The following is a 14,774-nucleotide window of genomic DNA, read 5'->3' as shown; positions in this document are numbered from 1 at the left end:
CTACGGCTCTTTAGTTATTGCCTTTGTGAAACTCTTCTGTTTTGCACTGAATAGTAGGAGTAGTTCATGGGAAGTCTGTGAGGCTTGTTGTGGTCTCCGCTCCTGCTTGAAGTGTTCAGATGCACCCTCATCACTTTAGTTCTTGGCTGGATTAAAGCATCAAATCAGCCCAACATTTTGGTGGCACCCTGGCTGCTATTTTCTTATTTTGTAGCTGAATTACTAGTGTGCTTCCTCTTACTTCTGATACCTCATGAAGTGGAAGTGAGAAAAGAGGCACTTGCATCACTGCTTGCTTACAGCGGCCAGCTTTCTAACATCCCAAGGAAGAGCAAACTTGAGAAACTTTATTGCATGTTCATAAGCTCTCAGGATAACTGTACTGCCTGCTGACGTGTAGCTTGCAAGTGAAGTTTTAGAAAGGAGTTAGGCTGGTCAGTATCTGTCCACCTCATTCCCTCAGGCTCTGAAGGTGAGCTAGCTGTCATGGCCAAGAGAGTACATGACTTTAGGGACCTCAGGTGGCTGCAGTGGTGTAATGGCATGCTCAAACTAAAAACCACCCCAGTACCCTGAAGCCATGCAAAATTGGGTATGACTGAACTCCATGGTGCCATCTGAACTCTGTATTCTTTTTGACAGTTCACGTATACGTTGTGTTATCTGTGGATTATCTTATCTAACTGCATTACTAGGAGTTGCAGAGAGGATGCCAGGGTGTTATCACTTTGAAAACATCAAAGACTAACTTTTCTTACTGCCAGTGCCCAAAGGAATCCTGAGTGGAAGAGTGCTGCTGGAATTCTGACCCCCAATAAAAAATAAACTTTGCACAGCTGCCTAAAACATTGCCTTGTATCTGCACAAAAACATCACATCACTTTGTAGTTTTTAATCTTACATCCTGACTTGTCAAGGGGATTGCAAATTGTGAGAATGAGTGTGGCATCAACTGTTGGACACAGGATTGATTTAGGACACTGAAGTAAGGAGTACTATCTCCCAGTCCTGGCTGTCACCTTTTTCTTCATACTTTTTCCTGTGTGTTCTCCTTTTTCTAGCTTTTTTTTTTTTATTTTTCTCCCTTTTCCCCCCTTTTTGTTTACTCTTCTCTTCCACTGCACTTTTATCTTGATAGGAAGGACTGAGAAAAAATTATCAGATGTTTTAGTGATGTTCTGTTTAAACCTGCTCCGAGCTTATGGAATCACATCACAGGAAAACAGCAGTATTCCCAGAGGGAGTGCATGTGTAATAATGACTACATATTCTGGAGCATTTGAAGTTCTCATTATGCCTCCTGTGTTATTACTCTTTACATCTCTGATTCTCTGGATAGTTTCAGCATTTTGCATATATGCTGCCAATAATTGTGCCAGAAATTTGCTTAATTTTCTAACATAAGCGAGAAAGGAATTTGCTTGTTTCGATTCTTGCAACAGTTACTGAGTGAGTTCAGCATATTGTCTGTGCTCACCCCACCCAGTATGATGGTCTGGTTTATTCTCCCTTTATTATCACCTTTCTGATTTGGGCTGTTCCATGAAAGACAGGTTATTTGTAACTCTAAAATTATAAATAACACTATGGTATCTCTTCCATGGTTTGAAAAGAAACATTGTTCTGTAAGAATTACGTACTATGCAGAACCACAAAGCATAAATAATCCCTTGGCATATCCTTCTAAATTATGGGAGACTGAATTACACGATGGTAGAATCACTGTGATTTTATACTTTTTCTTTCAGGTATCTTCTTGGAGTATGGAATTTGTGTGGAAAAGAAGGTGGTATCTTCAGCTCAGCTGCGTGTTGATATTGAAATTGGTTTGTGCCAATCTGGACTTTCAGAAAGAAACTCCATCAAGCCTGGGTCAGATTGACCACCAGTGCTGGGAGGTGTCATCCCATGGGCTGATGGAAATGAAGAAACTCAAGGTGGCAGACACAGTCATTGCTCTCTGGGACTTCATGATGTTCCTGAAGGAATCCCCCAAGCCCAAGCACAATGAACTTTTCAATGATTTAGCCCAGAACTTCTGGGATATGTATGTAGACTGTGTGCTCTCAAGATCCCATGGAATGGGCAGAAGACAGCTAATATCTCCCAAATATTCTTCTACATACTCACATAGAACTTTAGAAGGTAACTATAGGATAGGATGTTAGTCTGTTATGTACTGGTGTTAAACCGAATCGTTGTTCTATCTCTGATTGTTTAGACAATACAACAAAGTCTTTTCCATTTTTTGTCTCTGCTTGTGAAATGTATTTGAGTCTTTCAACAGTAGCTACTATCACGATAAAAAGTTTAAAGTTAAAATGAGTTAAAAGTAGTTAGGGTACTAAATTTCTGTGTTTAACAAAGTGCAAATAATGACAAAAAGGCATGTGGAAATGTGTGTAAATGGATGCTGCATGCTCTGTTTATCACTGTGTGTGTATAAATGGCATTACAGTACTGAAAGTTTCCCAGTATTTGGACTTCAGTCTCAACTTTGGGGAATCATCCCTCTGTGAGAAGGGAAGTGCAAACCTGACCACTTGATCTCTGTTCTTCCCATTGCAACTGTTGACATATAATGTGAGCTCATGGGCACTGTGAATCACCAAAGTTGTCGTCCTGGTCTCAGATGAGTCTGAACTGAGATCATATAGGTGATTGGCCTAATGTCTTATTAACTAATGATCTACTAAGATCTATTGGTTTTCTTCCTCCTCTGCAACAGATTTTTTTTTTCTGATTACCCAGTCAAATGTTTTAGGTTTGTAGACTGAACATGGAGATCATTTAATCCTAGCATTCCTATCTGTATTGCATGGAAAATAACTGCCTTTCTTTCATAATCTTACAGGGTCTGCTTTCACCAACCCATTTTAGCCCAAAAGGGGAGAAAATGAAGATACCTCAGCAAGGCAACATCAAATTGAAGGAGCACAAAAGCACAGCATATATTGTAGATGCTTAGACAAATCCATTGGTGTGGTTCAACTTTTTTCTTTTTCTGTGTAAAGTGTTTAATCATTGCTAAACTCATATTTGTATCAGTTCCCACAAGTTCCCCTTTGCTTTCCTTTCTTCCAGCCTACTAAGCTGCCTTCTTCCCACCACATGTGAATACTTTTGTGTTTTGAGTCAACACCTTTGTTCTCTCAGGTAAGCTTGTAAGTCTTAACCAGTGTGGTATTTTTGTAGAGGCACATCTTTTCCAATAATTCCCCTTTTTAATAGTTAATTTTGATGGAAACCCAATATATTTTTATACATTAAGCAATGGAGAAAGTGTCAATGTGCATATTTTATAAACTGTCTTGCATATACAGTCCTCTTTACTTTTAAGAATTGCAAAAGAGTGTGACACCAAGCTAGAGGAAAGGTTTATGCTTATTTTATGCCCTGTGCAGTATAAACTTTGTAATTTATCACTGCTTAGTCTAGTCTGTGGATAAAGTAAAATATTTTTCTATGCAGCAAGGTCTGTAGAATAGTTATTTTCTTGCTTATTAACATGTTATTTGCAAATGCTATTAAATTACATTAAGAAGAGCACTTGGCACAAGACTGCTCTTAACTTACACATTCATACAGGTAAGGGGATAGAAGCCACCCCTGTCATGGCAGGGAACATAACAGCTGAGAAGAGAGCCGTGAATGAAATAGTTTGAAAGAGTGAGAGACTGGCCTGAGTACGTCTCACAATGTAAGAAACCAACCATCATGGCAAAGCTGTAACCGCCTAGTTATTCCACTTTTCCTGAGCACAGAGTGGCCTGACAACAAATGGGAAGACTCAGAGATGCTGACTGTTCTCTTCTCTTCGGACAATGCAGCTTGTTCAGTCTCTGTTGTGTTCTAGCCTTTTAGGAGTTCCCAACTAGGTTTCAGTATTGCAGGGAACCTTACTTGCACGGTAGCAGCACAGAAACATTCTAAGTAACAAGAAATGCATCACACATTATGCTTAGTTCATATATAATGTGTAAAACATCCAAAAATTCTCATAGGTTTGTAAATGTTCATCTAGGCAAATAAAATATTGAACTGAATCTTGTAAAATTTCTCTCACCCTTCCAGAAAGGGTACGAAGTAGTGAGAAATTTCTCTTACCCACGGATATCAATGTAAGTTCTGATGCCAAAAATATTTAAAGCACACACCTGTCCACTTACAGTCTCCTTCTTGTCCTGGTGTGCTGGGTGTTGGCTTCCTGCCGGCACATGCACTCTTTGCACTTCACATAAGAGGGAAATAAAAGTAGGATTTTACCAATAGTAGAGTGACAGCAAGGATGGGTTCCACTCTTCCCAATGTAAGAGCATCTCCTGTTTCATACTGTCTTTTACATATGTGGAGACCTTCATCATATCTTCTCACCTGACTAAAATCTGTGTTTTTCACTTTTTTCTTATAGGCCTATTTTTAGATTTATTATCCTCTGGGTACTTTTCCATTGTCTCACATCTCTCTAGGATATCCCTGTGACTGTGTCAGCTATGCAGGGCTGTTAAAGCACTGAAGACAGTCATCCTGTGGGTGACTGCCAAAGGGGCAGGTAAATGTGAACAACAGAAACACAGCACAGTAAGTAGCAGCAAAGAAATAATTTGCAGGTGGATATACTTACATTGTCTACAGCCATGAAAAGTCAGCTGCTACTTCTGGGGTCTTTACAAGAGAGACTAATAGAGAATGGGATGATCTTTTCCTTGATCAGCAGTCAGCACTCCCTCCCTTTCCATCCATGGGCTGCAGTAGGAACAGCAAGCCTAACTTTTTTAGGTTCCTCCCCAACAGCCAGACCACAGCGCATGACTGGCTGCTAAAATCAAACATTGTCTGTGCTGCTGCAAAGCCTTGTGTTAACTTTCAGTTCTGAGGTATAAATGTAAGCATTTAGGGAAATTCTGTCCCCTTCCTTCCCCATTTTCTCCAATTAACAATAGTGTTTGAAGCTACTTGCCTGCAACATCAGAGTGCCTGTAACGAAAGCACAATGCACTTGTGGAAGAAATGCTGCGTGGCTCACTTTGTGCCTAATTTAAAGTTTTTGCATAAGCATAAACGCAAACTGATTTGCAGTTAAAAGATCTTTCACATCCATACCTTGGCTATATTGTACTGCTGTAGCTTTTACTCAGAAATGGGAAGGACTTACATGAATCCTGTGTGGTGGTGGGTTTGTTTGGTTTTGTTTTGGAAAAAATGGGCCAGTGCCTTGCTGCCAGTAATAAGGAGTCGTCCACACATTCACATATATGCAAGGAAATAAAAAAAATAAATAAAATTAAATGCCACATAGTCTTTGTTGTCCCACTCAAGTATTTATTGTTTGTTTCTATTTTTTAACAGAAAACAGAGCATACTTTTTGTGGCTCCAGTGTGTAGAATATTTTCGTATCCTCTAAAATAGTAATACAGCAGCATAACTGATATAGGGTTGTGGCAGAGAAATATAAATAACTAAGCAAAACTTCACTTGACACATGGACCTATAGTTAGATAATTTCTATATGCCTTAACTTATCTTTCTTGTGGTCAGAGAACACAAAGAGGCTTGTTTAATACAACATGCTTATGGTTCATGCAGATGATTTTGGAAAAAAAGTCACAATGAAACTAATTACATTTAAAAATTATCAATTAGCAAAGGGCCAACATAAAAATTAAATTAAATTAACATAGCTCAATTTAATTTCTCTAGCTTTAAGTAGTAGATGACTATGTTACTTTACAATGCAATGTTTAACAGATCTGCCCATGAGAAAATGCTTCAAATCTTTGGAAACTGAACACACAGAAATATCTTTAAAATTTGAGTACCATTTCATATGGCTGCTTTGCCATATTTCATTATTTGCTTAGAGTTCTTTTCATAGAATTTAAGTAGGCAATTTTAAAACAAAAATCCTCTTACTTCATTTTTAAACCCAGCACCTCTACGTCTTGTTACAGGAACAAATTTTTAAGAAATCCTTATATACACACACAGCCAACACATCTTTCAGGAGGTAAAAAAGGGAGTCGGAAACTAAGTTCTACACAATTAGCTCCAATTTATTTCTACTTTCTAAGTGGGCATTTAACAAAGTGAAAGATTTTACTTTTCTCAGAAAATTGCTTACAGGCAAAAATAACAGACTACTTGCCAACGTGTTAATGTTACAGAAGCTCTTGCAATGTCACGGGAGTTTATGCCATAATGCTGTGAAACTCAATCTAAAATGAAGTAACAGCCTCAGGAAATCTTGTTCTAATATAATATAGCAAACTCTGGCTTTGCCCAATTTGGGAAAGGAAACAATAGCTTAGGAATTGAGTCATCTACAGAAAAACTCCGCTGTATAAGGAGTACTTATAAAGTGTATAAGTGTGTTCTACAGATGCTAGGGTGGAACAGACAGAGTTCCTATTGGAGGTAACCCATGAAATAATTAGAATTGTAAGATCAGTTGAAGAGCTGTGAGAAGTCTATGAAGAGCTTGCCTGCCAAACAGACCCGGAGAAACTGTCAGCACAGACGTGCTTCTTTGTGAGCTGTTAGCTGGAGTCTAAAGGTGGCAATTCAAGGAACAAAACAGACTTGAGCAAACACCATGAGGGTACCTTACCCAGGAAAATGAAGAGCTGAGTGTATTTATGTGAAAGTTCATCACCCTGCTCAAACTGATACTTAAACTACGATGTGTGGAGTGTGTCAACAGAAGATGGAAATCCAAATACTAGATGTACTGTGCATCACAGTAACCTGACACTAGCACACAAAACTACTAGACTCAGTGTGCCTTTGTACTATATGGAGTATTTCTTTTAGTAAATCACCCGCCTGTTTATATTAGTTACAAAAAATACAAAATATAATTTCACTATTGAGATGTTCTATGCAATTCACGAAAACACTACAGATATATTTTATCTTGTATCTACAATATACATGCAGTTAACTAAAATATGAAAACCACTGCTCAGAACATTATTTATTCTACAGGTCCCAAATCTTTCTTGATGGAGTCCAATGTTTTAACTCTTTTGATCTTTTTTAAGGCTCCTTCACAAACAGATAGTTTTCCAAGAGCAAGGTCTGTACCAGACAGTGGGCCTCCAATTAATTGAGAAGGTGTACTTTCCACAGTTACTAAGCGACCAGATCCAATCTGAAAAACAAAATAGATGCATTGTTTGACATCCATGCTAGTATTTAAAATGAGATGAGACTTAAGCCATGAACTGGTCTTTTGAAAATATTATTCAGTTGGTGGAGTTGCATGCTGAGGTTTCCTAGGTCCACTCAAACTATCCTTTATACTAAATTCACAAATTGTTCCCATCAATACAAAGGAAAAGACAGAGTGTTTTTTGTACTATTATGTACTCTGCTTTTCTGCTTTCATGTCTGACTTATGAATAGAGGAGAAGAAAACCAAGCCTTTATTACAATAGAAGTTTGTTGTGCAGTGTTATTTGGATTTGTACATAATATCAGCCACAGTTTTTGTCCTCAGAATTTTGCTATATGCTAATACTTAAAAAAAAGAAAAAAGAAAAGAAAAAAAAGAGAGAACAGAACCTGTTTCTCTCTGAATGCAATTGCCTGTAACTACTGCTCCATGAAAACTCCAAGACTGAAAGAGACACATATTTTCCAATTTTGTTACTACTCTTTATACTGAATAGGTTCAGGTCTTTGAAGAAAAATTCTTGAGTGACAGCTCTATCTTCTAACCATGACCTACTAAAACAAACAATGCCACTCTTTGAGTGCATGGTGTTCACGTGTTTGATTACTTAACCTTGACAGGTTTTCAACAACTATCTTAACTTCGTTTTCATCTCCCACTATTTAAGATGTTTGGCAGAGAGAAGGAAAGAAGACTGTTCCATGAAAAAAAAAAAAAAAAGCTAGCAATATCTGGCATTTGCAATACTTCTAAGCAATGCAGTCAAGGAATTTTATCTTATGTTGCTGGTGCATTCATTTTTCTAAAACTCTCCTCCTTCAAAATAGACTAACCTCTTCCTTGCTTTTATCTACAGTTGTTGAAATACTGATTACAGAATTGTGAAGATATTTTCTTGTAAATCCTCTTCCTCCAAAGAAGTGAATAATCCTGTCTTGAGGCTCAAGTCTTTAAAATGAAATCTAACAATTTATTTCTCTCTGCTAAAAATTTTCAAAGTATTCATGTTTATATCTAGAATTTTCAGATACTTTCAGCAAAATATTCCTGATTAACAGTCTTTTTGTTATATGCATGTAACTAGAAAATTTTTCCAGACCACTTCATCTTGCATTCACAGATGTGTCTCTCTGTATCTTTCAAAAGTTTAGGGAAGGATCAAATCCTAGTTCTGTACTCGAAGACCATCCCCTTGCTTCCTGGCAATCTCATCCTGGCTTCATCACATCAAGTATGAACTGCCTCTTTGCTTTTACAGGATGCAGCCACCTTAGCCGTCCTTACTTATCCATGCAATAGAGCTCAGGATAATAGTCTCTTTCCTTTGTTTGAAAACAGCAGCTCATGTTTTTAACTCCTTGTTTCTCCTTACAAAAGTAACTCCTCGTAAGCAATCAAAAAGCAACCCCTCTCCCTATAAACCTCTTTAGCTGTGATACTTACACAGCTAGCTTATTCAGCTAGCTCAAAAGCAGTTCCTGACTAGAACGAAGATTCTGCCATGTCTTACCCCAGCTTGTCAAAACTCAACATCCAGATATGCGGATATAGCTTTGTAAGATCTTAACAATGGCTCATATCATCTCACATTTCAGTTAACTGATAGGAACGAAAAAAAAATCTTTTCTGAAGATAAAATGGGTGAATTATCTGCAGAGTCAGAGAGACCTTTACTGACATACTAGGGATTACACAAATTTGCCCAACAAAAAAGGAAGGAGATTTTGACCTCAAAGTTTTCATAGAAGGCTGTCCCATAAGGAGTTCACATCAAGTAACACAGGGACCATCTTGCCCATACTTTTTCTGAGACGTTTTCAGATCTGAATCTCATTCTGACCTGTTGTCTGAAGATGTGTCAGAGGAGGAGGTGGTGTTTTGCAGGACATACTTGGAGCTTGTCAACATAAATGTTACTGAAGAAAAAGTAAGCAGCAGCACAAATACAAACAGAATAGACACCAAGAAACTTGCACATTAATGAAAATAAAACAGTGTTATTGGGGATTACTTACTGTTGTGCTGAGGCCTTTAATATCAGTAGAATGAGCTGCTCCATTTTGAGTCTTCAATTTAGATCTGGAAGCCTCTATTGACTTTTCCTGGAGCCTTTTTGCTTTCTAAAGGTAGTTAGAAAAAAAGGCAAAATTGTTTTAACCAGAATGAGTAGTATCATTTGCACCTGTTTGAAAATATAAAGTGACAAAATAAATGAGGTAAAAATTCTGTTGGCCCTTAACTAGAAGTACTCTTTGGTTTGTGACTCTCTTGTACTGGGCACCTGAAAGCAGAATAAAGGGACATGGCTTCACAAGTGCCAGAAGGGAATAATCACTTCCTAGAACTTGCAGGCTACATTCTTTCTAATGCAGCCCAAATGCTGTTAGCCTTCATCACCACAAGAGCACACTGTTGCCTCATGTTCAGTTTGTCATCTCCCAGGATCCCCACAGTCAGTATGTATTTACACAGCTAGTCAGTCCCCAGGCTGTACCCCAGGATCCATGAAAGCCTTAATATGTCCGAGATGCAAGATGTCACATTTTCTTTTTTTGAACGTCCTGAGGTTTTGATCAGCTCATCCCTAGGACTTGTCGAAGTCTTTCTGAATGGGGGCCTTACCTCCCAGCCATATGGATTGTTTCCTCCAGCTTGGTGTCGTATATGAACACTATGAGGATGCACACTTCTCTAATATCCAAGTCATTAATGAAAATTTCATAGCTTCACTGCCCTATATATACATATTTACCTAATCACAAATGCATAAGCCACATTGAACCTCAATTTGTGACTATAGTCAGAAGAGCAGAAGTATCAAAGTTTGCATAGCTTTGCCAATAAGGCTTATGGTTCTTTCTTCTATATTTGTGTGAACATAAAATTTACTACAGCTTCTACGCGAATAACCTCATAATTCATTAAGAAATGTGTTTGGAACTTCCCAGTTATTATAACTACATTGTGAATGAAAATTTTGCTCCTCCACTCAGATATTTTTTTTTTTTTTTTTTTTACCTTCAATGCCTCATAGTTTGATGTCCGAGTCAAGAAATTTTCCCAAGATTTATTTACCATTTCTTTCTGCTTATGGACAGCTTGGATCTGTAATATAAATGAGATTGACAAAATGCAAGATGGAATTGGTACTGGTAACAAAAGTACATGCACAATAATGCAAGACAATCCCTCCAAAACACTAGCATGAGCTTTTAGAAAACTAGACTGACTACCTTACTTCTCAGAAGGTAGGAGAGGATGAGACAGCAAAAATCTCTAATGCTTGCCTTATAATCAAAGCTGGACAATGTTTATACCTGCTTACTTTTAGCATGCTGGGACGCATAAAGCCCTGCTTTCTGAAGTAATGACGCTTTGTGAATATTCAGCCAAGGAAGTTTATAACAGAGGCTTACACTTCATTTTAAGAAGAGGATATATTTACAATAGGTACTTCAAATTGTTATCTGCTACAGATTAACACAGGTGCAACTCTTATAGTAACATAATTATCATTTCTTATTATACCATTGCTAATGCATCACTGATGACACTGCTTCATTTTTTCATATTACTTTCTAAATAACAACAACATTATACAAACTGAGAGAACTGAGGTTAACCAAATTTAATTTTAAAACATCTTAAACAATGTACCCGTTTTGGATTTTGAACATTATACGATAAGAAAATCTTCATATAAGTTGACAAAAAATTTCCATTGACTTCACTTGTACAAACATACCTTTGTATATGTTTTTTCCTCCTCTCGGATTTCTTGGCGATGTTGACTTTCAAGCACTTCAGTCTGGAGAGTAGCAACCGATCTTCCAATATTTTCTGACACCTCTGAAATAACTTTCAAGGCTTCCTCATCTGAAGCAACAGGCCTGAATTCTTCTTTTAGTTCTGTACACACTTCACTCCAGACTTCTCCAACCTGTATATGAAACGCAATTACACACACTTTCTGATATTTATGTCTTCTTTCAGTTCCATTCACTCAAAATATAATAAGTAATATTTTTTCTCTTTATTGTTGTTTCACTTCCCAGCGTTGTTATGCAAGATTAGACTTCAGTAATGCTATGCCAAATTCATTCATGATAATTTACTCAATACTCTTCCTACACCCAAGCTTCACTCCATAGAGGAGTAACAGGAATGCTGCTAACTACAGAAACTCTGAAGAAATAAAAATACAAGATACCATATTACAAGTGTGAAGAGTTGTGTCTTTCTGTTTTTTTTGCTCAAATTGCATGCATTATCAGAACAAACTATAGCATGAGACACAAATGGAACCTGGAATTACCAACTAAAGGTCAACTCTTGCTAGTTCCTGAAGACTTCAAGCTTTCACAGTCTGCATTCCTAAGCCAAAAATTGGCATAAACTGAAGCATCTTTTGAGCACGATGTTCACTACAAAACCTTTTATCCTGTTCTTGTTTCCTATAGGCACACCACTGTAAAAATTTAAGTTTTGACAACATGGATGGATACTGAGTATGGGCAAAAGGATGGAAAAAGCACAGAAAAAACAAACAAACAAACAAACAAAAAAAACTTTTATCAGAATATGTATTTAATGTCATCTTTAATAGCAAAAAAATCCCAACCCATACATAATCTGACCCTGATGCACAAAGAGGCAGTCCTGCTCTCCAGCCCTTCCCCAGTTCTTTACACCTATCCTGGCCCATTCATGTTTCTGGAGCTGGCAGTTAAAATTATTTTTTCCTGAGTTACTTCTAACTGGCATTGGTTTCTGGTCTGGTTTACAGTCACAAACATTTGTAGAAGAACAAATTAAGAGTCTGGGGAGTGCTGGAATGATGCATTCCTTTGATGTTAAATACTGGCTTACACTTTCTATGAAAATGATAGTTAGTGAAGGGTTATTTCTTTGTTGTATCCTGTGAGTTAATTTGCTATTCTTGCAAACACAGATAGAGTAGCAATATTTTCTTCCACAATACTTACTTTAAAGTCAACATACCGTCGTATGATAGCAAGCGTGACAAAATCCTTAGCAGATAAACCAGGCAAATCTTCAAAACCTAGAAGAGCATTAATCATCTCGGTGTTAACAGCACGATCAATCTATCTTAAAATATCAATCTAAAAAAAGACACTATCTTATTTATCACATGAGGATATACAAAATCTGCATCATATGTACATCAATCACTCTTCCAATCCTGAGCAGGCTTTTAGCAATTAAAAAAAAAATCCATAATAAATTCACTCTATAATGACTCTTTACTTGTAAATGGCTTCAGTGATTTTCCAGTTGTTTGTAAAGCCGGGATAGTACTGCATTTGCTATGGTTTGGTGGTGAGGGTTTGATCTTCCATTAAAGCAGACAGTTGAGTCCACAGGTCAGTGTTTCTAAAGAAGCATTTTGTCACAGAGTTTGCTTTAGCTATGAAGTAGCCAACAGAAGAATTGTATTACAAGATCTCCAATACTTTGTTTCTAAACTGGATAATGAAGGTGATCTCCATCTCATAGACTTGAGCGTTGAGCATAATGCCTTGAGCATAATGAGTCCCTCTTTTAAAATATTTTTACAATACATGTAAAAGAACGAGGAAGAGAAGTAAGGTTGCTGGGACTATGCCTCATTTTTTTGCATGCTGAATGTTAAATATACTCTTAAAAAAAAAAAACTACCTAATTCTATATAGTCTATCAAATCTGTTTCTAAGTTTCCTCATGCCATCTGCATGGTAACAGGAAATGCAGCATCTAATTATTGGAGTATAATTACATCATGTTTTGAAGTTAAGAAATGCCATAAATAAAGACCAATTAACAATGGATTTCTGATCACAGCATCACAGGCTGTTATGAAGTATAAATACACCAAGAGGAAGATGGTGGGAAAAGGCCACAAAAATCTTCCCATTTTTATTATTCATTTCCATGTCATTTCCCTACTGCAGAGGAGACATTACAATGTATACAAATAACAAGAAGTATGTATGAATACAGAAGAAAGCTGGAACAAAATCTCATGCCTTTTTGCTTTAATAAAGAATTCAGCTGTGATCCAGAATTAACATAAATAATGCTAATAAAAATTATTAAGAACCTAGGTTAAAATGGAGAAACAATGGGCTATAGTTTATTAGAGAAACTGAAGATGTTTTCAGATTCATTGGTTCGCTAGGACAGCCAGGGAACTGGCTGAAGAACTCTCAGAACTATTACCGATTATCTTTGAACCCATGGAGGACGGGCTTGAAAACAACAAACATAATACCTACTTTTAAAAAGAGAAAGGGGGAAGGCAGAGAATAGTGGGCAAATTCAGTTCCTGAAAAATGACTGAAACAAATGTTTAAAGAGATAGTGTTTACGTAGCTAAATGGTAACAGTGAAAACATTACTATACAACATGAAGTAGTAAAAACAAACCATTCAGCTGAGTCCTTCTCTACAGCCAAGTGGGAAGTCTAATGGATGTGGAAGAGCGTATCTTAACTTCAGTTTAGGTTTTTAGACAAGGGTGTAATGAGTATTTACATTCTGTGTGCAAACAACATAAAATTAGGAAGGACTGCAGCATATCGTAAGCAAAGATTAGAATGCAAATTAATCTTGCCAATTTGAAATTTTTTTTGAAATCATAGAGTGTAGTTCATTAAGGACAAACACAAATTTCTAAATGTAGGAAGTCATCTGCACAAATCCGGGATGGTAGATGACTGGAGGCTGTGCAAGATCACAAATCAAATGAAGAAATGCCTTTGCGACAAGAGCAATTGTTATATTACTGTCTGAATGGTTATTTACATGACAAGTACAGTAATACAGTTCTATTTGGCTGTGAGGCTTCTGCTGAAGTACTGTGTTCAGTTCTGAGACACAACAAATCAAGAAGAATGTGAACTGATTGAACAAATTCAAGAAAAAAAAACAATGAGAATAATCAGAGACTATTCTAGAAAATGAGAGCCCTGAGTAAAGGCTGCAGAAAGTGGTATTTCTAAAACTAGGGAAAAGAAATGAAACACAACATGTGAAATCTATGTGTTGGAAAACAAATTACAGAAAGTTTCAACGTTTTAGATTTGATTCTAGGAAAACTCTTCCTTATGATAAGGGCATTGGTGAAGTCTTGAAATCCCCATCAACAGAGGCTTTTAAGAACAGGATGAGCAAGCATCTATTAATAACAGAGTATTGATGATGCATCTCAAAGTTCCTTTCATCCTTTATTTTTGTTTGTTTCAGATAGGGACTTGACTGACTGCCAATGAACACGTTCAGTTTTATGACAAATATGACACTGACAAGGCAATTCCTTTGTCTTACCTAGCTTGCACAATAATAAATAGAGTTTTGCCCGTATGTTTTCTGAAATTTCCACAATGGCAAAGCTGGGAGAGTTGGCAGGCATGGGGATGACCTCTTGCTGTTTCTGGAAGCTGCTAACAATAGGTCTCTTCACATCTAATAATTTCAAAATACAAAACAAAAGCAGAAGAGTGAAGAGGCAGCATGTTCCCAAAGCTATTAAACTTACAGGAAATGCTGTCTTTGTAATGAAGCTGCATCTTCGGCATGCAGCTATTGACATGTTCTTTT

General features: G+C 37.1%; 2 protein-coding genes across 2 annotated transcripts in view; one reads left to right on the top strand and one right to left on the bottom strand.

Moving 5' to 3' along the window:
- Positions 1-1,252: 1,252 nt before the first annotated feature.
- On the top strand, positions 1,253-2,834 carry FAM237B (family with sequence similarity 237 member B). Its single transcript, XM_035545431.2, has one exon. The coding sequence runs from the start codon at positions 1,587-1,589 to the stop codon at positions 2,166-2,168; it is 582 nt and encodes a 193-aa protein (XP_035401324.1). The 5' UTR covers positions 1,253-1,586; the 3' UTR covers positions 2,169-2,834.
- A 3,199-nt stretch (positions 2,835-6,033) lies between these two features.
- CFAP69 (cilia and flagella associated protein 69) overlaps positions 6,034-14,774 on the bottom strand; it is a 28,999-nt gene continuing 20,258 nt past the window's right edge. The window contains exons 18-23 of the mRNA XM_035545480.2: positions 14,502-14,639; positions 12,161-12,237; positions 10,921-11,115; positions 10,194-10,280; positions 9,191-9,295; positions 6,034-7,151 (exon numbers count right to left, since the gene is read on the bottom strand). Coding sequence (XP_035401373.1) covers positions 6,975-7,151; positions 9,191-9,295; positions 10,194-10,280; positions 10,921-11,115; positions 12,161-12,237; positions 14,502-14,639 — 779 coding nt within the window. The 3' untranslated portion in view covers positions 6,034-6,974. The remainder of the gene's footprint in view (positions 7,152-9,190; positions 9,296-10,193; positions 10,281-10,920; positions 11,116-12,160; positions 12,238-14,501; positions 14,640-14,774) is intronic.

The sequence above is a fragment of the Cygnus atratus genome, chromosome 2 (assembly GCF_013377495.2).
Source record: "Cygnus atratus isolate AKBS03 ecotype Queensland, Australia chromosome 2, CAtr_DNAZoo_HiC_assembly, whole genome shotgun sequence".
NCBI classification, from domain to species: domain Eukaryota; kingdom Metazoa; phylum Chordata; class Aves; order Anseriformes; family Anatidae; genus Cygnus; species Cygnus atratus.
This window is presented reverse-complemented; position numbering and strand designations above follow the sequence as displayed.